This window comes from Procambarus clarkii, chromosome 69, assembly GCF_040958095.1.
Source record: "Procambarus clarkii isolate CNS0578487 chromosome 69, FALCON_Pclarkii_2.0, whole genome shotgun sequence".
Classification (NCBI taxonomy): domain Eukaryota; kingdom Metazoa; phylum Arthropoda; class Malacostraca; order Decapoda; family Cambaridae; genus Procambarus; species Procambarus clarkii.
This window is the reverse complement of record NC_091218.1, coordinates 19,345,253-19,368,555: the sequence shown is the minus strand read 5'-3', so window position 1 is coordinate 19,368,555 and position 23,303 is coordinate 19,345,253. Positions and strand designations below refer to the sequence as shown.

General features: G+C 43.8%; 1 protein-coding gene across 1 annotated transcript in view; it reads left to right on the top strand.

Moving 5' to 3' along the window:
- The first annotated feature begins 1,245 nt into the window (after positions 1-1,245).
- Cyt-b5-r (Cytochrome b5-related) overlaps positions 1,246-23,303 on the top strand; it is a 59,589-nt gene continuing 37,531 nt past the window's right edge. The window contains exon 1 of the mRNA XM_069311132.1: positions 1,246-1,320. Coding sequence (XP_069167233.1) covers positions 1,261-1,320 — 60 coding nt within the window. The 5' untranslated portion in view covers positions 1,246-1,260. The remainder of the gene's footprint in view (positions 1,321-23,303) is intronic.

Here is a 23,303-nt window from a genome sequence, read left to right as displayed (position 1 = left end):
CGTCACCTTCAGCGGCAGGTGCCAGATGCCTCCACACACGGAATAGCAGCAGTGTCCCAGTTTGTGTGTGTTTATATATATATATATATATATATATATATATATATATATATATATATATATATATATATATATGTGTATATATATATATATATATATATATATATATATATATATATATATATATATATATATATGTCGTACCTAATAGCCAGAACGCACTTCTCAGCCTACTATTCAAGGCCCGATTTGCCTAATAAGCCAAGTTTTCATGAATTAATGTTTTTTCGTCTACCTAACCTACCTAACCTAACCTAACCTAGCTTTTTTTGGTTACCTAACCTAACCTTACCTATAAATATAGGTTAGGTTAGGTTAGGTAGGGTTGGTTAGGTTCGGTCATATATCTACGTTAATTTTAACTCCAATAAAAAAAATTGACCTCATACATAGAGAAAAGGGTTGCTTTATCATTTCATAAGAAAAAAATTATAGTAAATATATTAATTCAGGAAAACTTGGCTTATTAGGCAAATCGGGCCTTGAATAGTAGGCTGAGAAGTGAGTTCTGGCTACTAGGTACGACATATATATATATATATATATATATATATATATATATATATATGTTGTACCTAGTAGCCAGAGCGTCGTACTCGGCCTACTATGCAAGGCCCGATTTGCCTAATAGGCCAAGTTTTCATGAATTTGTATATTTTTTCTAATTTTTTTTCTTATGAAAAATTATAAAAAAAAGTCTTATGCTGCACAGGCAGGAGGTGCTGCCAATCACCGGGAAGCAGCCATGTCTGTCTCGTAAATACAGAGATCTTGATCACCAATACAATTTTGTCCCCATTGCCTCAGAGACACTTGGTGCCTGGGGTAAAAGTGCTGCTAGGTTTTTTGAAGGAACTGGGTTCCAAGCTAATTGAAACAACTAAAGACCCTAGAGCTGCCAGTTTTCTCTTTCAGCGCCTTAGTGTGGCGATCCGCCACACTAAGGAAATGCCTACTGTATCCATGGTTCCTGCCCGCCATCTGAGGAGCAGGAGCTGTACAACCTGTGACAAGTAGCCTTGTACCCTGCATGTAACCAATGTTGTAACCATTTTTGTGTAATGCTGTGTCATGTTGTAGGGGGAGTGTCATTAAGCCTACGGTTGATTGCAGGATTGTGTAGACGAGCTGGGAGGAGTGAGTATTGCACGACGAGCAACAGGACATGCAACACTGCATGACGCAAGATGAACAGGGAGAATGTCCCTTCCTGGAGGTGGAGGGCCTTGTATGGCAGTGTGGCTGACGCAACCATTGAAGGTGAGAGATCTTTGATGAGTTTACTCGACATTGTGAAGCCTCTGACTGCCATCCACTCAACTCTATCTTGGCCACAGTGCCTAGAGTGCCACTCACCAGGGAGTGCTTGAGAGAGGCCTATAGCCACTCTCATGGTCATCACTTGTAACGTTATTACTCGGGGGCCAGATTCACGAAGCAGTTACGCAAGCACTTACGAACCTGTACATCTTTTCTCAATCTTTGGCGGCTTTGTTTACAAATATTAAAAGGTTAATGAACTCCGAAGCACCAGGAGGCTGTTTATAACAATGACAACAGTTGATTGGCAAGTTTTAATGCTTCTAAACTGTTTAATATTTGTAAACAAAGCCGCCAAAGATTGAGAAAAGATGTACAGGTTCGTAAGTGCTTGCGTAACTGCTTCGTGAATCGTCCGTATATATATATAACTGAAAACTCACACCCCAGAAGTGACTCGAACCCATACTCCCAGGAGCAACGCAACTGGGAGCCCCAAAGAATGAGGTGATTTGGTAAAATGCTATGCCCAAGATTACTATCCGAGTACCGGTGGTGGGGTGGTTCAAATAGCCTCGGCTATCACCTCATTATGTCCGGTCGTGATGGTCAAGTGGATTAAGGCGTCTTGTACATACCAGTTGCGTTGCTCCTGGGAGTATGGGTTCGAGTCACTTCTGGGGTGTGAGTTTTCAGTTGCATATTGTCCTGGGGACCATTCAGGCTTGTTCGCATTTGTGTTCCTCACGTGTGCCCCAAAGAATGAGGTGATTTGGTAAAATGCTATGCCCAAGATTACTATCCGAGTGCCGGCGGTGGGGTGGTTCAAATAGCCTCGGCTATCACCTCATTATGTCCGGTCGTGATGGTCAAGTGGATTAAGGCGTCTTGTACATACCAGTTGCGTTGCTCCTGGGAGTATGGGTTCGAGTCACTTCTGGGGTGTGAGTTTTCAGTTGCATATTGTCCTGGGGACCATTCAGGCTTGTTCGGATATATATATATATATATATATATATATATATATATATATATATATATATATATATATATATATATATATATCCTCAAGTCTCCCCTCCACGCCCCCCTCCCTGCGTGAGGGGGGGGAGGGTTCCGCCGCCTGGAATATCCAATGAAATTATTCCTGACTGGAGACGCTCAGGAATTCGTAACTTTATTCTAGTGTGAAAGGTGTTGAGAGTGTCCACAGAGACGTGAGAGAGGCGCTTGTGGGGGGGGGAGAATATTGGATCCAGCGGCTTGTTGTGGTTGGCGAAGTGATGCTTCACCCTGAGGAGGCCTGGTCGAGGACCGGGCCGCTAGGACGCTAAGCCCCGAAATGATCTCAAGATACCAATTGTTAATAACTTTTATATATATATAAATATATATATACTTTTTTTATGAAGAGCTGGTCAGTAAATCCTTTTTTTCAGCTGAAGCTGAACTTGTAATTTTTTAATATTTAAGCGGTAGGGATTTGTTTAATATATTAGGATTTTGTGTTTTGTGGTTTCAGTGAGGTATGTTGATGTTAATGATGTATGTACAGTTGTTAATACATATACGTGGATAACTGTGTGACGTGTACCCACATGTATGCTCATACATGTATTTACGTACTCATGTGCATATGTATACATGTATCATCATACATGTATATATTTGTACGTACATGTATTCTAGTGTACAAGAAAGGTGCGCATATTCATACATGTATTCCCATATACATACACAGGTGGGTACATAGATATGTTATACACACACACACACACACACACACACACACACACACACACACACACACACACACACACACACACACACACACACACTAGGAAGCAGCCCGTGACAGCTGACCAACTCCCAGGTACCTATTTACTGCTAGGTAACAGGGGCTTAGGGTGAAAGAAACTCTGCCCATTGTTTCTCGCCGGCGCCCGGGATCGAACCTGAGACCACAGGATCACGCGTCCAGCGTGCTGTCAAGGCTCACCTCTGGAGGAGTGTGACGAAGATATACGAGGATAACTGATATCGAACAGCAACAAGTGATGATAGCAATGGCAGGAAGTTGGAGATACCGATAACCAATTGAGCTGCGATAATCTGCACTTTAAACATAAAAACAAATTAATGTAGCATCTCAGGAGATTACAAAAGCCATTTTATCCAAAAAAAGTATATAATATTTAGGATACGTATATCGGAAGTCAACGTACCAGACTAGAAAGACGAGTCCCAAGTTCTGAAGCTCGTTCCTACAGGCACAAACAGGTGAGCACACCTGTTTGATTGACTGTTGAGAGGCGGGACCAAAGAGCCAGAGCTCAACCCCCGCAAGCACAACTAGGTGAGCACACACATACAGGGCTGTTCTCCTGTGCTGGCAACACTGTGAATAATTGAAGACGTTGGCAACATTGGCTGAGATAAAGCCACGGAGGCTGTGAAGTATCTCCCGGAGGTCAGAGGTCACTGGGTCACTGGGGTACAGTGACCCCGGTTAGTTGGATCAACAGTCACGAGGGGATTGGATGCATAAATTAGGTAGTTCTGACACTGTTGAGGAACATAAACACCCGCCAGTCAAACTATCAAGTTAACCACAATGATATTTGTTCGTGTTTTAACAATGCAAGAACTTTGTACTGAACACACACACACACACACACACACACACACACACACACACACACACACACACACACACACACACACACTTTGTAACACAGCATCAACATGGGTTCAGGGATGGCAGGTCCTGCCTCACAGGGTTACTTGAATTCTACGACCAGGCAACAAAAATAAGGCAAGAAAGAGAAGGGTGGGCAGACTGCATATTTTTGGATTGTCAGAAAGCCTTTGATACAGTGCCACACAAGAGGCTAGTGAGAAAGTTGGAGATGCAGGCTGGAGTGAGAGGGAAGGTACTCCGGTGGATAGAGGAGTACCTAAGCAACAGGAGACAACGAGTCTGTGTGAGGGGTGAGGTCTCAGATTGGCGAGACGTCACAATAGGAGTCCCGCAGGGGTCAGTCCTTGGACCTATACTGTTTCTGGTATATGTAAATGATCTCCCAGAGGGTATAGATTCGTTCCTCTCAATGTTTGCCGACGATGCAAAAATTATGAGGAGGATTGAAACAGAGGATGATAGTAGGAGGCTACAAGATGACCTGGATAGACTGAGTGAATGGTCCAACAAATGGCTGTTGAAGTTCAACCCGAGTAAATGCAAAGTAATGAAACTAGGCAGTGGAAACAGGAGGCCAGGCACAGGATACAGAATAGGAGATGAAGTACTTAATGAAACAGACAGAGAGAAAGATCTAGGAGTTGATATCACACCAAACCTGTCTCCTGAAGCCCACATAAAGAGAATAACGTCTGCGGCATATGCGAGGAGAGAGAGAGAGAGAGAGAGAGACAGAGAGAGAGAGAGAGAGAGAGAGAGAGAGAGAGAGAGAGAGAGAGAGAGAGAGAGAGAGAGAGACAGAGAGACAGAGAGACAGAGAGAGAGAGAGAGAGAGAGAGAGAGAGAGAGAGAGAGAGAGAGAGAGAGAGAGAGAGAGAGAGAGAGAGAGAGAGAGACAGAGAGAGAGAGAGACAGAGAGAGAGAGAGAGAGAGAGACAAACAGAGAGAGAGAGAGACAAACAGAGAGAGAGAGAGAGAGAGAGAGAGAGAGAGAGAGAGAGAGAGAGAGAGAGAGAGAGAGAGAGAGAGAGAGAGAGAGAGAGAGAGAGAGAGAGAGAGAGAGACAGAGAGAGAGAGAGAGAGAGAGAGAGACAGAGAGAGAGAGAGAGAGAGAGAGAGAGAGAGAGAGAGAGAGAGAGAGAGAGAGAGAGAGAGAGAGAGAGAGAGAGACAGAGACAGAGACAGAGAGAGAGACAGAGAGAGAGAGAGAGAGAGAGAGAGAGAGAGAGAGAGAGAGAGAGAGAGAGACAGAGAGAAGAGGAAGGAAAGAGGAAAAAAAAACACAAAATGCTAAAAGGTAAAAGAGAAAGATGAATGTGTGAGCGTCCTAGCCTTACCTTCACCTCACTCCAACAGCCTCTTTGATCACCAGCTGATAACCTGATTAAAGCCTTTCCTGCCCTTACCCTTCATCTTCCCTTCCCCCCCCCCCAACACCCCCCCCCCCCAAGGGTGTAAAAAGGTATTTTCAACTTATCGTTTTTTCAATTTCACAAATCCCTCACTTAGGATGGGAAGGAGTTACACCAGCCCTATCATCGTAAGCTCAAGTGAAACAGGTAAGGAGGGGAAACAAGTTAGTTTTGCGCGGATATGAATTTGGTCGGGATTAGTGTCGCGGTGAAGTATATCATCTGGTTTATGGGTAAAGTTGGAGATCGCTGGCAATTATCGTAGTTGGTAAAGTTATCCAATCAGTTTGCAGGAGGCGTTGTGTGTGTGTGTGTGTATGGTATCGAGACGAGGTAGTTTATTGTTTATTGTGGAGGGACACTTGTACACCCAAGTGTTGTTTAAGATTTGCTACTTGGAGCGTAATGTTCCAAGTAGCACGGGCTATGGTGAGCCCGTTATATTATGACCCAAGTGACCGGCAGGTGTTGGATGTGTTGGCGGCAAGCGGCCACCATCTTGAGGTTATCTTGAGATGATTTCGGGGCTTTAGTGTCCCCGCGGCCCGGTCCTCGACTAGGCCTCCATCCCCAGGAAGCACCCAGCCCGTAGCATCTATCAAACTCCCATGTACCTATTTACTGCTAGGTAACAGGGGCATCAGGGTGAAAGAAACTTTTTACCCATTTGTCTCCGCCTTCACCGGGGATCGAACACGGATCCTCAGGACTACGAATCCGAAGCGCTGTCCACTCAGCTGTCAAGCGCCATGTAAATGTTGGGGTCTGACTTGTTAATGACTCTTAAACGGAAGTTTGTACTCCTCCCAGACGACTTAAATAGACCAAGGAGTTGCTCAAGGAAATGATTACAGGAATTCACTGCCAGGCAAGTGCCAGGTGATGAATCTAAAGGAAAGTGAAAGGAAATGTTTCTTCACTTTCAGCCACAGTGAAAGGAAATGTTTCTTCACTTTCAGCCACAGTGAAAGGAAATGTTTCTTCACTTTCAACCACAGTGAAAGGTAATCGCCCCGCTGAAAGATCTTTTCATAACAAAAAATCCTTAAGGAAACTTGGTAAGGAGATCTTCAGATCACTGTACGTCACCTACGTAAGAACATTTTTAGAATATGCAGCCCCACCTCAAAAAGCATTAAAGGAAATTGAGAAAGGAACAAATGTTTGTACATCCCCAGATTGCATTTTTGTAGTGTTATTCCAGATAACATGATTAGAAGAGGGAAACACAGATCAACCAAGAAATAAGAGGATATTTTGGTAAAAAAGGTGAAGCAGGGAAAAATAATGAAAAAGGGATTAAGGTGTAAAGCTCCACTCTGCGACAACATCTAGGGAGGTACACACACACACACACACACACACACACACACACACACACACACACACACACACACACACACACACACACACACACACACACACACCACAGCAAAAGAGAGCAAGCTTTACTGAAAAACACGCCCGGGGTGTCAGCAAGGCGGACAGCCCGCCATGATTTACTATATCTTCTTCACCCCCCCCCCCCCCCATCCCCTCCTACTATATTGCCGGAGAGGGAATGGGATAGAGGGTAGGTGCGTGGGATGGGAGGGAGGGAGGGCGTGGTGGTAGTGGCGGCGTGGATCGAACCCAGGACCTGCAAACTGCAAAGTGAGCCCGACACTTCATCTCCAGCGCGCCACCACCCGGGTAATACCATCAAACTAACATTTTTTTCCTCCAGTATAAATAACGACGGCTTAAAAGTAGAGCGGGAGCGTCCTGTTCCACTACGGGCTCACCATAGCCCGTGCTACTTGGAACTTGTTCCCAGTAGCTTAATCTATAACAACAACGTCCTGTTCTACCCACACAACTTAAGACGAATTTCCAGCAGTCAGGTCTAGCGTTCTGATTGGCTCATGAATGGCATTCATGAGACATTCTCTATTATTATTGGTTGAGAGAGAGAGAGAGTAATTTAAGATATTTGTATGCAAATTACACGTGCTCTGGATCGCAAAGGAGGTTTTTTACATGTAAAATATTTTCAAGAAGTTTCCAAATTGTCTTGTCCCTTTTTGACAAATTGGAAAGACAGATGTAGGTAGGTTCATGAGACAGACAGGTGTACCTGGGCTAACTTAAGTAAGACACATCTATATATATTTTTTATTTATTTATACAAGAGTTTTTACATTCTTGTACAGCCACTAGTACGCATAGCGTTTCGAGCAAGTCCTTAATCCTAATTTTCACACACACACATCCCCAGGAAGCAGCCCGTAGCAGCTGTCTAACTCCCAGGTACCTATTTACTGCTAGGTGAACAGGGGACGTCAGGGAAACTCTACCATTTGTTTCTCCCTGCGCTGGGGATCGAAGCTGGACCCTTAGGACTACGAGCCCCGAGCGCTGTCCACTCAGCCGTCAGGCCCCCGTATGTGGTAACACCCCTATGTGGTTAGATGTGGTAACACAGGTGTTGGAAGGCAGGTGTGTAACATAGGTGCAAGAAGCCACATGTTACAGGCCAAGTGGTTGTATTATAATTACAACAACAGCCACAAGTAAAACAAATGCACATCGCGAGGTGTTGTATTCAGATATATATAAATAGAGGTTAAATAATCAGGTTCTTTTATTGTCTTGGTGTTCCCGGTAGTGTTGCTTTTGTTGACTTTTGTTGGTGCTTTTGTAGTTGACGGGGCTGTTGTTGGTGACACGTTGGTGGGTGTGAGGGTGTATGGTCGGGTACGTGCGTGTGGGGGGGTGGTGAAATGTGGTGTGGTGTGGGTTGTAGGGATGTGTGGTGTGGGGGTGTGGTGTGTGGGTGTGTGGTGGTGTGTGGTGTGGGGGTGTGGTGTGGGTTGTAGGGATGTGTGGTGTGGTGGTGTGTGGTGTGGGTGTGGCGGTGGGGGAGTTTGTAGACATAGTGAGGGGGGGGCGCCGTTTTTAGTTATATCCTTTGATTTTAAGAACGTCAGAAATACGTATTTATGTCAAAAGTTACAGTATTACCTTAGTGGCACCATTTAAAAACGTCCACAAACGTTCTGTGTTTGCTGGGTGTGTGTGTGTGTGTGTGTGTGTGTGTGTGTGTGTGTGTGTGTGTGTGTGTGTGTGTGTGTGTGTGTGTGTGTGTTTGCTGGGTGTGTGTGTGTGTGTGTGTGTTTGTTGGGTGTGTGTGTGTGTGTGTGTGTTTTTGCTGTGTGTGTGTGTGTGTGTGTTTGCTGGGTGTGTGTGTGTGTGTGTGTGTGTGTGTGTGTGTGTGTGTGTGTGTGTGTGTGTGTGTGTGTGTGTGTGTGTGTGTGTGTGTGTGTGTGTGTGTTTGTTGGGTGTGTGTGTGTGTGTGTGTGTTTTTGCTGTGTGTGTGTGTGTGTGTGTTTGCTGGGTGTGTGTGTGTGTGTGTGTGTGTGTGTGTGTGTGTGTGTGTGTGTGTGTGTGTGTGTGTGTGTGTGTGTGTGTGTGTGTGTGTGTGTGTGTTTGCTGGGTGTGTGTGTGTGTGTTTTTGCTGGGTGTGTGTGTGTTTGCTGGGTGTGTGTGTGTGTGTGTGTTTTTGCTGGGTGTGTGTGTGTGTGTGTGTGTTTGCTGGGTGTGTGTGTGTGTGTGTGTTTGCTGGGTGTGTGTGTGTGTGTGTGTTTGCTGGGTGTGTGTGTGTGTATGTGTGTGTGTGTGTGTGTGTGTGTGTGTGTGTGTGTGTGTGTGTGTGTGTGTGTGTGTGTGTGTGTGTGTGTGTGTGTGAATTTGTGTTTTTCTTTCACATGAAGTATTACACACGACTACAAAAATCCAGGTCATGATTTTTTACCCAAATTTTTCCTCCAGAGGTCAATGGAATTCAGCTCTCTTTTTGTAATCCCGAAACAGAATAAAAACTGCAGAAAAACTGATAAAGTGATTGGTATAAACAAGAGATAAAACAGTCGACAGAGGAAAAAAGGCACTGTGGTTCCCGGGCCAGGACCGGAACCAGCAACGGTGGGCACGACTGCAGGATCCACACTACATTGTAGCCAGTCTTAGTGTCAGTTGTGGCTATGAATATTAGGTGGAAGAGAAGCGGCTTGTGGGCGCCCGGAGGAGGGTCTCATCTTTACTTGAGTCCCTGCTCGTCCCGGGCCATTTTTTGTCTTCCCACAACCATTATTTTCACTCCATTTTTTGTCGAAACTTGATTGCTTTCTGTATTATATTTTTTCCTGGTTTGTATTTCATAATTTTGTTATCTTAATTCTCGATTGGTTTATATCTATTACTCATTTTCTGTCTCTCTCTCTCTCTTATCTTTTTCTGTTGCTAGTTATTCTTCTCCTCCTATTCTCTCTTTTACCTTTCCTCTCTCCTTTCTCTCTCCCCCTACTCTGTCCTTTTCTCATATATTCACACACACACACACACACACACACACACACACACACACACACACACACACACACACACACACACACACACCTACACACCACCTGCACCAGGTGACTAAAAGCACCTGCGGTCACCTTTAAGGTAAAATTTCCCAGGTTTACTAAAGCAGAGAGATCGCGGGTGATGCCAGCACACCTTCCCCAATATTTGTGGTGACCCTCCCCCTCCCCCCCTTCCCCTCCCCCCTCTCTGACCTTTCCTAGCTCCTAGCACCCCCTAGCCCCTCCCTCTCCCTCCTCACCTAGCCCCTAGGTGAGAGAGAGAGAGAGAGAGCTCTATACATTACTGATTTTAATATAAATAAGCCTACATCTACATCTAAAAACAAAAATAATAATGATACTGAGAAAATCAGTTGGAGCCATGAGGCGATTCGAACCTTGTAATCTGGGTAACATTACTTGCAGCATATCGTGGTTCAGTGGCTTAAATCGTGTGCTTGGGAGTACCCAGGTGTCAGGTTCGTGTCCCCCCCCTCCTCACGACTGTATTTGATTTTCCCTTGAATTATTTAAGCAGTGATCATGTCTCCTATGGTCCCATCTCTCAGCTAATGGGGTTCAATTGAGCTCCCTTAATCTGTCCTTTCCAAACATATTTGTGATGTAATTTGTCCACAAGTTGGTAGTGCTTTGTCCTACTTGTTCTCAAGAATAGGAATGTATGGGGGCCACCCTCTTCAACCTTCTCTTACCCAGTGCATTGGTCTTCCTTGACAACCTCAGTGTGTAAGATCAATTTACATCTGTATCGTAAGATTATTTACATCTGTCTCGTAAGATAATTTACATCTGTCACAGCTGATTCCGTCTCTTGACAGCTTAGTCACAAGCTCTGTTAACCGTCTAACTACGACCATTTAAGATCTTTTCTAAACCTCTCAGGTTCTAAATAATTTATTTGTTTACATTATATTCAGGGCCGTGACTCGAACCTCCGTCCTTACAGACAGCCTGTTCCCGTCTGGACTGACCTGTCCCCCCCCCCATCACCACCTCGTCCCCTTGATCATCCTAAATGAATCCCATTTTTTCATCCCATTCTCTCGTCATGGGGATATTTAATCCCCTCATAGCTGCCTCTTCTCATGTGATTGGCCTCATCTGTCGTCTGTTAGTAAGCCCTTCTTCTTCTTTTCTTCAGTCTCCCTCTGATATATTGTGGATTCTCCCTCTTACGTTTTCTTTATTGCCCTCATTCTGGTTTTGCCTTGTTTATGTAATATAATTTGTTATTTTTTTTACTATATATATATATATATATAACTTTTTAGACACTCAACCCACGAGGGGACTCGAACACTGGCCAACAAGGTGGCAGTTGCATGCTGTATCCACTACACTATACTTCAAAGCCATAAAGAGAGGTAGGAATTCTGGGGTATTTAACCAACCAGAATTCCAATCCTCTCCCAGGCAATGAGATAGTGTGGGACCTCGGATGCTCTTTCATCGGTTCCTGTTATATGGGAAAACTCAGTGCCAAATGCTTAATGCACAGACTACCCTATTCCAGTAGCTGAAGCTACTGGAATAGGGTAGTCTGTGCATATATATATATATATATATATATATATATATATATATATATATATATATATATATATATATATATATATATATATATATATATATATACATATATATATGTATATATATATTATAAAAGGCTGTAGATTATAAAATACAGGTGTTTCTTGCTTGTTTATCTAGTCAGTCACTACCGCAATATTGGGTAGATAGGTAGTGTGGGTAGAACACTATCAGCGGATCCCTAGAGCGAACACTATTAATCTACTCCTTCATAAGTGAACACCATCAACAAAGGGCATCAACACAATCGACTTGAGAATGGTCCAGGACGGACCGAAACGTCGTCGTCCCTTCACCTTCTAGTGTGTGGTCTGGTCAACACCTCAACACCATCAACAAACACAACAACGCTAGCGACCGCTTCGATCTCCTTCCTCAGAAAGCTCTTCCTACTTCAGGATCAGAACATCTTACGCCAGAGACGCCCTCAGCGCCGCTAAATAACACTAAATGGAAAAAGGCGACTCAGGCCGGAACCACCAAGAGGGAAGAAGGGGGGGGTGAGAGCAGACTAGGAGGAGGAGGAGAAGGAAGAGGAGGAGAGACAGACCCTGATAAACAAGGAGAGGCAACGGAGGAGAGAAAGGTACGGGCATTCTTTCATACATAAGTACAGTGTGAATAAATGGGCGAACACAGTCATGCACACATTTACAACATAGATATATTCAAACATACATTGACTAATGATGAGTACTCGTACTCCATACACGGATTGTGAAGCAATGGAGGCATACTCCAGACACGGATTGTGATTCGCAGAAAGTAATCGTGAAGAGAATGGTGGAGCACCTTGAGAGAGAGTGAGAGAGGCCAGGCTACCTGACAAACCTCAACATGGATTTAGAAAGGTAAAGTCGTGCCTGATAAATTTGATTGAGGTCTGTGACATGGCTGCTAAAATAAGACAGGAACAAGAAGTCTCGGTAGACCGTATTTTCCTAGATTGGCATAAAGGATTTGAGACCGTTCTTCATGAAAGACTGCTGTACAAGAAAGCCAGGAGTTACACCCAGAGAGGTTTCAAGCTGGAGGAATGTAACAAGTGGGGTTCCACAAGGCTCTGTCCTGGGACCATTGTTGTTCTAAATTTATGTAATCGACCTGCCCGAGGGAGTAAGTTCGTACACGTCAATGTTTGCAGATGACGCTAAGCTGATAAGGACTGAGGGAATTTACAGGAGGACCTAGACAAACTCCAGGAGTGGTCAAAGAAATGGTTGTTAGAATTCAGTCCCAACAATTGTAAAGTAATGAAGAAAGACAGAGGAGAGAGGAGAACAAGTTGTCCACACCTGAAGGGGAACATCATCAGCATATGGGACGCTGGCCACTGTAAGAACATCGTTTACAAATCTAAATCAGGACTCCTTCGAGGCAATGTACACAACATATGTCAGACCAATACTGGAATATGCAGCACTGGTATGAAATTCGCACCTCGTGAAGCATAAAGTTAAAATTGAAACGCACAAAGGTTTGCAACAAGATTGGTACCAGTGCTAATAGGCTTAAGCTACGAGAATAGGCTAATGGAAGTAAATCTTAGAACCTTAGAAGATAGAAAGAACAAAAGGGATATGATCCCAACATACAAGATAATGAGGGGGAATAGATATAGGAGGACAAGGATAGCCTCTTTAAATTGATAGTAGGACGCCAGGACTCAGGTGGAAGCTGGAAACGCAAATGAACCGAAGGAATGTAGGGAAGCATTCACTGTCACTAACACTGTCCACCACCACCCACCACTACCCACCAAGACCCACCACCACCCACCAAGACCCACCACCACCCATCACCACCCACCAAGACCCACCACCACCCACCACCACCCACCAAGACCCACCACCACCCACCAAGCCCCACCACCACCCACCAAGACCCACCACCACCCACCAAGACCCACCACCACCCACCACCACCCACCAAGACCCACCATAATCAGAGGGGTGAAGCCTCCAGCACACTATCACCGCTGCATGTTAGAACTTCTTCAGAATGTGATGTGACTCCGCGTCCAAAGTTACAACTTGCGGACATCTCCACAAACTGTGTCACGCTGGATACCGACACCCATTTGTCGGATAAGAAAAGTTTGCCGGTGATGCGGAAAATATGTCATATTTCTTACTGTAATTCATAAGGAGAGAGCGAGAGAGAAAGAGAGAGAGAGAGAGAGAGAGAGAGAGAGAGAGAGAGAGAGAGAGAGAGAGAGAGAGAGAGAGAGAGAGAGAGAGAGGGAGAGAGAGAGAGGGAGAGAGAGAGAGGGAGAGAGAGAGAGAGAGAGAGAGAGAGAGAGAGAGAGAGAGAGAGAGAGAGAGAGAGAGAGAGAGAGAGAGAGAGAGAGAGAGAGAGAGAGAGGGAGAGAGAGAGAGGGAGAGAGAGAGAGAGAGAGAGAGAGAGAGAGAGAGAGAGAGAGAGAGAGTACAAGGCCAACATCCTCAAAGTTCCGCACTTGGCCCAACTCCGTGGAGTACCAGTAGTTCCCACTCGTAACACTAGGCTCTCAACCTTCAACAGTCTCATGCTGGAAGTGCCATTCTCAAGAACATCACTCCATCAGCGTTCATTCCTTCCGAGACTTACTCGCATCTGGAACTTGTTCGCTCAACAGATTGATACACGGGAGATCAGGTCAACTGTTCACATGAAGACTCTGGCACACAGCTGGCTACAAGATCATCCTGTTCCTTTTATGATTGTTACTTAATGTTTTTAATGAATAAAGGCTATTCCTTCTAAAGCAAAAAATACCAGGCTCATGAAATAAATGGGCATCTAGGAGTAGGTTTCAACTTAGCTTACATAAGTTAATATATGATAGTTCCCATTGTGTTAGTTTCAAAGTATACTCTTATGTAATAAATGAGTTTCTAGGTGTAGGCTTCAGATGAGCTGAGGTAGGATAACAGCTCTTGCTTGCAGTTTCAATAGGTATGTTATTAGGCATCCCTTATGAATCCTAGTCTTAGTTTAAAAAAAAAAAAAAAAAAAAAAAAAAGAGAGAGAGAGAGAGAGAGAGAGAGAGAGAGAGAGAGAGAGAGAGGGAGAGAGAGAGAGGGAGAGAGAGAGAGAGAGAGAGAGAGAGAGAGAGAGAGAGAGAGAGAGAGAGAGAGAGAGAGAGGGAGAGAGAGAGAGGGAGAGAGAGAGAGTGAGAGAGAGAGGAGAGAGAGAGAGAGAGAGAGAGAGAGAGAGAGAGAGAGAGAGAGAGAGAGAGAGAGAGAGAGAGAGAGAGAGAGAGAGGGAGAGAGAGAGAGGGAGAGAGAGAGAGAGAGAGAGAGAGAGAGAGAGAGAGAGAGAGAGAGAGAGAGAGAGAGAGAGAGAGAGAGAGAGAGGGAGAGAGAGAGAGAGAGAGAGAGAGAGAGAGAGAGAGAGAGAGAGAGAGAGAGAGAGAGAGAGAGAGAGAGAGAGAGAGAGAGAGAGAGAGAGAGAGAGAGTGAGAGAGAGAGAGAGGAGAGAGAGAGAGAGAGAGAGAGAGAGAGAGAGGAGAGAGAGAGAGAGAGAGAGAGAGAGAGAGGAGAGAGAGAGAGAGAGAGAGAGAGAGAGAGAGAGAGAGAGAGAGAGAGAGAGAGAGAGAGAGAGAGAGAGAGAGAGAGAGAGAGAGAGAGAGATCACTTGATGGTTAACTAACATACCAGCAGATGAATATCATATCATTTCTCACAGCATCGCCATACGAAACATCTTTATCTCTCATCCTTACCTAGTGGGACGTCGCCATTAAATCGCCAGGAACACAATTAGCAGGAGACGATTTATTTCGTTTAAAAATTGTGTAATCCCTTCCCATATACTGTAATTAGCAGTTTCCATAAAACAATAATTGATAATTAACAGCCTTTATGAGTAGTGTTGACATTTGTAGCACGTGATCCATTATATTTAGCCGTGGGGGTCGAACCCCTGGTTACTGGCCGTGTAGATACACACTCCGGGGATTCATAAGAGAGAAGATAAACACATCAAGTGCGTAGCAGGTTTGTACTGACTTCCAAACCTGTAGAGTCAATACAGAGTTAATTATGAGTCCGTGTTAAGTGCGTTAATTGTTGCGGGTGTGTGTGAGCTGGATTGCCCTCTGGCATGTGAGATCCCCTCTCTCTCTCTCCCCTCACCCCTCCCCCTCTCTCTCTCTCCCCTCACCCCTCCCTCTTCTGTTGCTCTTTCTCCCTCACCACACAGGTTTAATTATCATTTTTTCCCCTCTTTCCTGCCTTTGCTTCTCCTCTCTCCCTTCCACGTGTATCCGGACCCGACACATCACCCCTTGTCTGACTTAACACAACTTATATGTGTCCACCTCACGCTTACTTAAGCTTATGTGTCCACCTCACGCTTACTTAAGCTTATATGTGTCCACCTCACGCTTACTTAAGCTTATAAGTGTCCACCTCACGCTTACTTAAGCTTGTATGTGTCCACCTCACGCTTACTTAAGCTTATAAGTGTTCACCTCACGCTTACTTAAGCTTATATGTGTCCACCTCACGCTTACTTAAGCTTATATGTGTCCACCTCACGCTTACTTAAGCTTATAAGTGTCCACCTCACGCTTACTTAAGCTTGTATGTGTCCACCTCACGCTTACTTAAGCTTATAAGTGTTCACCTCACGCTTACTTAAGCTTATATGTGTCCACCTCACGCTTACTTAAGCTTGTATGTGTCCACCTCACGCTTACTTAAGCTTATAAGTGTTCACCTCACGCTTACTTAAGCTTATATGTGTCCACCTCACGCTTACTTAAGCTTATATGTGTCCACCTCACGCTTACTTAAGCTTATATGTGTCCACCTCAAGCTTACTTAAGCTTATATGTGTCCACCTCACGCTTATTCAAGCTTATATGTGTCCACCTCACGCTTACTCAAGCTTATATGTGTCCACCTCACGCTTACTTAAGCTTATATGTGTCCACCTCACGCTTACTTAAGCTTATATGTGTCCACCTCACGCTTACTTAAGTTTCTTGCTCGCTACTCTTCCTCACTACACCGTAACTCACTTACCTGGGGTCACTCACTTAATTGTTTAATCCCTTTTATAATTGACTTGTTATCCCCCTCACCATGGTGATGTGGTGATGTCTGTCTCTCTTGTTCAACTCCCTTCTTTAACGCATTTTCCTCACTAAGTTATCCAGCTTACCTTAATTGCTGCCTTCATTACTATACACATTCATCATATCCATGCTGCCCCCCCCCCCAAGTCAACGATATATGAGTGACCCCCCAAGTCAACGATATATCCATGCCCCCCCCCAAGTCAACGATATATGAGTGACCCCCCAAGTCAACGATATACCCATGCCCCCCCCCCCCCAAGTCAACGATATACATGCGTCCAATGTAATATATCTAAACCTCTTGATAGTGAGCTTCGTCTCTGAGCGCCTCACCGCGGCAATGAGAACGAGGAAGGGGGTAGTGAGGACGTTTTTACTGTTATGGGACCTGCAGTAAAGAACGTTTATCAGCTGCGTCAGGTTGAACGTTCCCTGCCCAGCTGTTTACGTCCCGTGAAGGAATTGTTTTGGGTGCCGGGAACTGTGAGGGTAATGGCGCCGTCGGCACGTTTTCCGATTTCTCCTGAGGTTTTCTTCTTTTTAGTTTCTTATTTGTTTTTAGTTTAAATTTCTTATGTTAGTTTTTTGTTTGCTGTTGTTGATGAAGCTATGTATTTTGGGTAGATTTTAGTCATGTGATGCATCTTTGATGGCTTGTATACGTAGATGTAGGTAGATATAGTTAAGTAGAAATAGATACTAGTTAAGTTTTCTATAAATAAATACATGTAGACATACGCATGTTCATATTCACTTTGATATACATGCATACATATTTATTTTGGCATACAAATCTTTACACACAGACATATTCTTTATTCATACAGAAGGTTCCTTACCCTTCAGATTCTGGTGGCCTTGGTGTCCGCACAGCCTCGAAAATTGCTTTGCCATCCTTGCTAACTTCCTCCTCCGCTCCCAATGTTCTCTGATTTCTATCACAGGAAAGAGGAATGGAATTATACTGTCCATTTGCCTTTCTATCTCCCTGTGCCTTGTTTCCCTCCTTTTAATAAACAATTAAATGCCCAATAGGCTTGGAATTGCATCGATTTAAAACAATTAACGTCGTTGTATCAAGGCAGTTCCTCTTGATGTCTGCCTTGGTGCTTTTTAGAGTAGTGAGTGAATGACAACTTTACAGTATTTTTAACAGCATTCATGTTACGTATAGGATGAAGTGGGATGGATTTGACATTGCTTTCATATGTTGATTATGTATATGCACGTTTCTCATTGATTGTCATTCTCTCTCTCTCTCTCTCTCTCTCTCTCTCTCTCTCTCTCTCTCTCTCTCTCTCTCTCTCTCTCTCTCTCTCTCTCTCTCTCTCTCTCTCTCTCTCTCTCTCTCCCTCTCTCTCTCCCTCTCTCTCTCTCTCTCTCTCTCTCTCTCTCTCTCTCTCTCTCTCTCTCTCTCTCTCTCTCTCTCTCTCTCTCTCTCTCTCTCTCTCCCCCCTGATCACCTGGCTCAGTATGCAGATGTATTCATGCTCGTATACTGTTAATTGCTCCGTAAAGTTTTAGCGTCTCTGGATTCCAATAAACGGAGACTAGACAAGAGAGTTTGTTAATACTTCAGTGGTTCCTCGCTCTGCACTTTTTACCAGGCCAATTTCACTACATTCATAAGAAAGTTTGTGATTTAGGAACTGAACTTATGACGCATGCGCGCGTGTATACACACTCACATACACACACACACACACACACACACACACACACACACACACACACACACACACACACACACACACACGTTCAAATATATATATTATATCGACCAGCTTTCAAATTGTAAATCACGAACTCACAGAAATCAAGAAATGGCATCGTCGCTCTAAAATTTCGGTGTTGCCAACTTCGTGAGGTAGCTCCGTCTTTCACCGTTATTTGTCCTCTGGCCGTGGTGGAGTGCGGACGGACGCTCCCGCCGCCCACCAGAACGTTTGACTTCTTTTATATATATATTATATACATATTTAAGTACATCTGCATTCATAAAGCTACCGTAGGCTATATGAAGAGGTACAGAGTGTCAAACACTAGCTACGTGATGCTATTGAAGTCATAATCCTTATGAACACCTTCCCCCATTCTCCCCCTCTCTCCCCCACACTCTCCCCCACTTCCCCTCTGCCTCTCTCACAAAACAAGGCTGACAGTCTCGACCATTTCCTCCCGCATCAGTAGCGTCAGGTGAACGAGGCTGTTAGGTGATTCACAGGAAGGCAAACGACCATCAGCACGACCCTCAGAGATACCAACATTAGTTATCCCACTCCCTCTCTTCCTCTTTCGTCTCTCTCTCTCCTCTTTCCCCTCTACCATTTACTCTCATCTCTTCCGTTGTCTTCGGTTTCCAATTCTCTCTTACGATCCTCTCGCTTCTCCTTTCCCCTTTTATCCTTTATTTTATATTTCTCTCTTTTCCATTTCCTTTTCAAGTATATGTGTTAACTCCGTACATGAGCCGGGGAGGCTGGGGGTGACAGCCGCAACACATATACATATGTATAGTCTCCAAGTGAGCATGTCTGAGGTATATATATATATATATACCATCATCTTCTCTTTGGCTCTGGTGGTGTGTGGGGGGGGGGCCTTGATGGGCTGGTTGGCGGGGGTGTAGTGTAGTGTATGGTGAGGTGTATATAGTACATGGTGTATTTGTGATGTATTATGGTGTAGTACTTGCTGTGGTATATGTATCTTTTGGTTAGTGGTGCTGTAGTAGAAACAGCCGTTATAGTAGTGGTAATTAAATTATTAATTATTTAATTTTAATTATTTTAAATCCATTAGTAATAATTTACTTGCAAAATAAACATGTGGAAAATATTTGCATTGAACATCTACGAATTATAAGAGTCTTAAATTATTATACTGTAAATATATCTTTCAGTGGTATGGCAAAATGTGTCTTTTTCTTATTAAAGGAATTTAATCAATTGATAAACGAGTGGATCTTCATTTTGAACTCTTAAACGAACAATAAAATCACTGGACGTTAATGAAAACGGGATAACTCAAAGGTTTTGTAGAGCGAGGGATAACTCATGTTAAATGTCGTGTAGAGTGATGTAGGAGTCTTGTGCCTTGTGGCTAATGTAATGGGACGTATATACGAGACCTGGTGGCTTTATTGTGGGAGCTCTCTCTCTGTGTCTCTCTCTCTGTCTGTCTGTCTTTCTCTCTCTCTCTCTCTCTCTCTCTCTCTCTCTCTCTCTCTCTCTCTCTCTCTCTCTCTCTCTCTCTCTCTCTCTCTCTCTCTCTCTCTCTCTCTCTCTTTCTCTCTCTCTCTCTCTGTCTCTCTGTGTATATACACCACTTAGTGTAGGTATCTCTGATGACAAGGAGTCTCCCCTCCCGCCGTTTTCTCTGGTCTGCTCCTGATGGAAAGTTGCCATGCATCAAGGTGTTTTTATCAGTGATATACTTCACATGGAAGCTGCGGGAATGGAGGAGATGGGTGGAAATCATGATGCGAAAATTGATTATAAGATGGAGAGAAGTCTGACGAGGAGGAGAATTATTTTAATGATTGAATGTTTATCAGCAACTGGCTGGGTCCTGTATATTCCTGTTTAATTTAGTTTGTTATGAAGCCTATACCTATTATGTATACCTATTCTGTATACCTAGTGCGTGTGCCCCTTGTGTTAAAGAGCCTGTCTTTATCTACCCTATCAATTCCTTTGAGGATCTTGTATGTGGTGATCATGTCCCCCCCTAACTCTTCTGCCTTCCAGAAAGGAAACAGAGTAACGTGTTGGGTTCGAGTACTGAACACCTATGATCATTAATGACCAAACTACACACCAATAGATGAAGGAACGACAACGTTTCGACTTGATAATGGTCCAGGACGGACCGAAACGTCGTTGTTTCTCCATCTTCTGATAAGTGGTCTGGTCGTTATGTCTTCAGCCCCGTTGTTGTGACTCACTACTTCTGATGACTAATTTACAATTGTATTTACATATAATGTTAATATGTTAATCATCGCACTCATCCGGTGGGTGGAGGTGGAGAAGGAACTCGCTATACTAGTCAATCTTTGGGAACTTGGCTAAGTTTCCGGTAAAGTTTTCATGATAAAGAGGTCATTGTGGCTGAGAGTGCTAAGGTGAGCGTGTGAATGTGGAGACGTCACTCGTCTCCTTCAAGGCGTTTACCTTCATATTTGGAGAGTTACTCATGGGCCACTTGGTAGTCTTCCCTGGAAACACAAACCGAAACTGTCTCTATTTTCCGCTTGTTACAACTTGTAATAAAGTTGTTACATCTTGGCTTAACGTGTTTATGACGTATTAGAACGTTGTTACAACTTGCTATATTGGTTGTTATAACTGGTTAGGAGGTGTTAAGACTTGTTCGAACGTTGTAACAACGTCGTAGTTTCGGTATGTGTTTGGCGGGAATTCTTACTCTTATACATACATATATCATACATACATACATCATACATGCATGGTCGTTAAGAGATGCGCACAGTTGCACTACTTCCCCGCCGCTCTTCACATTTTATTTATATTAACCACTTGCTTGTCGACTACAGTTGTCCCACTTTCCCCTCCCTTCTCCAGTCCCCCTATTTACCTCTGCCATTACTTACATCTCACCCTGCCCTTATGCCTCTCTGTCTCATCTACTCGCGTTTGTCAACTGTTTTCTTTCCCAATAATCCCTTTCGCTACTTTGTGCACTGGGGCGGCGGGGGGGGAGGGAGAAGGAAGGAACTATCAGGGGAAAGCACCAAGCCATTACGACTATTTAGCACTTGGAAAGGGGTAAGGATAAGGATTTGGGATGGGACGGGGGGTAGGAATGGTGCCCCAACCACTTGGACGGTCGGGGATTGAGCGCCGACCTGCATGAAGCGAGACCGTCGCTCTACTGTATCGGTCTGTAATTAACTCTCTGTATAGGCTGCAATTCACTAATTCTCCTGTACTTGAGATTCCTTTTGAGGTGTGTTTATGCTGGCCATTTGTATGCGCGGCACAGTTACCCCCACTTCCCCCTCCTCTCCTCCCATCACTTTATTCACTGTGTTTACGTCTGCCATTATTTACCTGCCACGTACAGTTGCTCCACTTCCCCGCTACTTTACGCCCCTCTCTTTATACTCCCGTTTATCCTTTACACACAGTTAGCTTCTCTTATCTTATCTCCCGCCATTTCCCAAGTTAAATCTTGGGTTTATTATAGAATAAATTTATGGTATATGATTAAATTTCTGGAAAATAATGCAATATATATATATTTCCAAAACTCTCTTAGAGAGTTTTCGAAATATATTCTCTCTTTTAGTCTCTCTTAGAGAGACCAAAAACTTTAACTTAGTTAAAAAAATAATAAAAAAAGAACTGGAGGTCCAGTTCCATCGCCCACGTGATATTATATATATATATATATATATATATATATATATATATATATATATATATATATATATATATATATATATATGCGAACAAGCCTGAATGGTCCCCAGGACATATGCAACTGAAAAACTCTGGGGTGTGAGTTTTCAGTTGCATATGTCCTGGGGACCATTCAGGCTTGTTCGCATTTGTGTTCCTCACGTGTGCCCCAAAGAATGAGGTGATTTGGTAAAATGCTATGCCCAAGATAACTATCCGAGTGCCGGCGGTGGGGTGGTTCATATAGCCTCGGCTATCACCTCATTATGTCCGGTCGTGATGGTCAAGTGGATTAAGGCGTCTTGTACATACCAGTTGCGTTGCTTCTGGGAGTATGGGTTCGAGTCACTTCTGGGGTGTGAGTTTTCAGTTGCATATGTCCTGGGGACCATTCAGGCTTGTTCGCATTTGTGTTCCTCACGTGTGCCCCAAAGAATGAGGTGATTTGGTAAAATGCTATGCCCAAGATAACTATCCGAGTGCCGGCGGTGGGGTGGTTCATATAGCCTCGGCTATCACCTCATTATGTCCGGTCGTGATGGTCAAGTGGATTAAGGCGTCTTGTACATACCAGTTGCGTTGCTTCTGGGAGTATGGGTTCGAGTCACTTCTGGGGTGTGAGTTTTCAGTTGCATATGTCCTGGGGACCATTCAGGCTTGTTCGCATTTGTGTTCCTCACGTGTGCCCCAAAGAATGAGGTGATTTGGTAAAATGCTATGCCCAAGATAACTATCCGAGTGCCGGCGGTGGGGTGGTTCATATAGCCTCGGCTATCACCTCATTATGTCCGGTCGTGATGGTCAAGTGGATTAAGGCGTCTTGTACATACCAGTTGCGTTGCTTCTGGGAGTATGGGTTCGAGTCACTTCTGGGGTGTGAGTTTTCAGATATATATATATATATATATATATATATATATATATATATATATATATATATATATATATATGTCGTACCTAATAGCCAGAACGCACTTCTCAGCCTACTATTCAAGGCCCGATTTGCCTAATAAGCCAAGTTTTCATGAATTAATGTTTTTTCGTCTACCTAACCTAACCTAACCTAGCTTTTTTTGGCTACCTAACCTAACCTTACCCATAAATATAGGTTAGGTTAGGTTAGGTAGGGTTGTTTAGGTTCGGTCATATATCTACGTTAATTTTAACTCCAATAAAAAAAAATTGACCTCATACATAGAGAAAAGGGTTGCTTTATCATTCCATAAGAAAAAAATTATAGTAAATATATTAATTCAGGAAAACTTGGCTTATTAGGCAAATCGGGCCTTGAATAGTAGGCTGAGAAGTGAGTTCTGGCTACTAGGTACGACATATATATATATATATATATATATATATATATATATAACTGAAAAC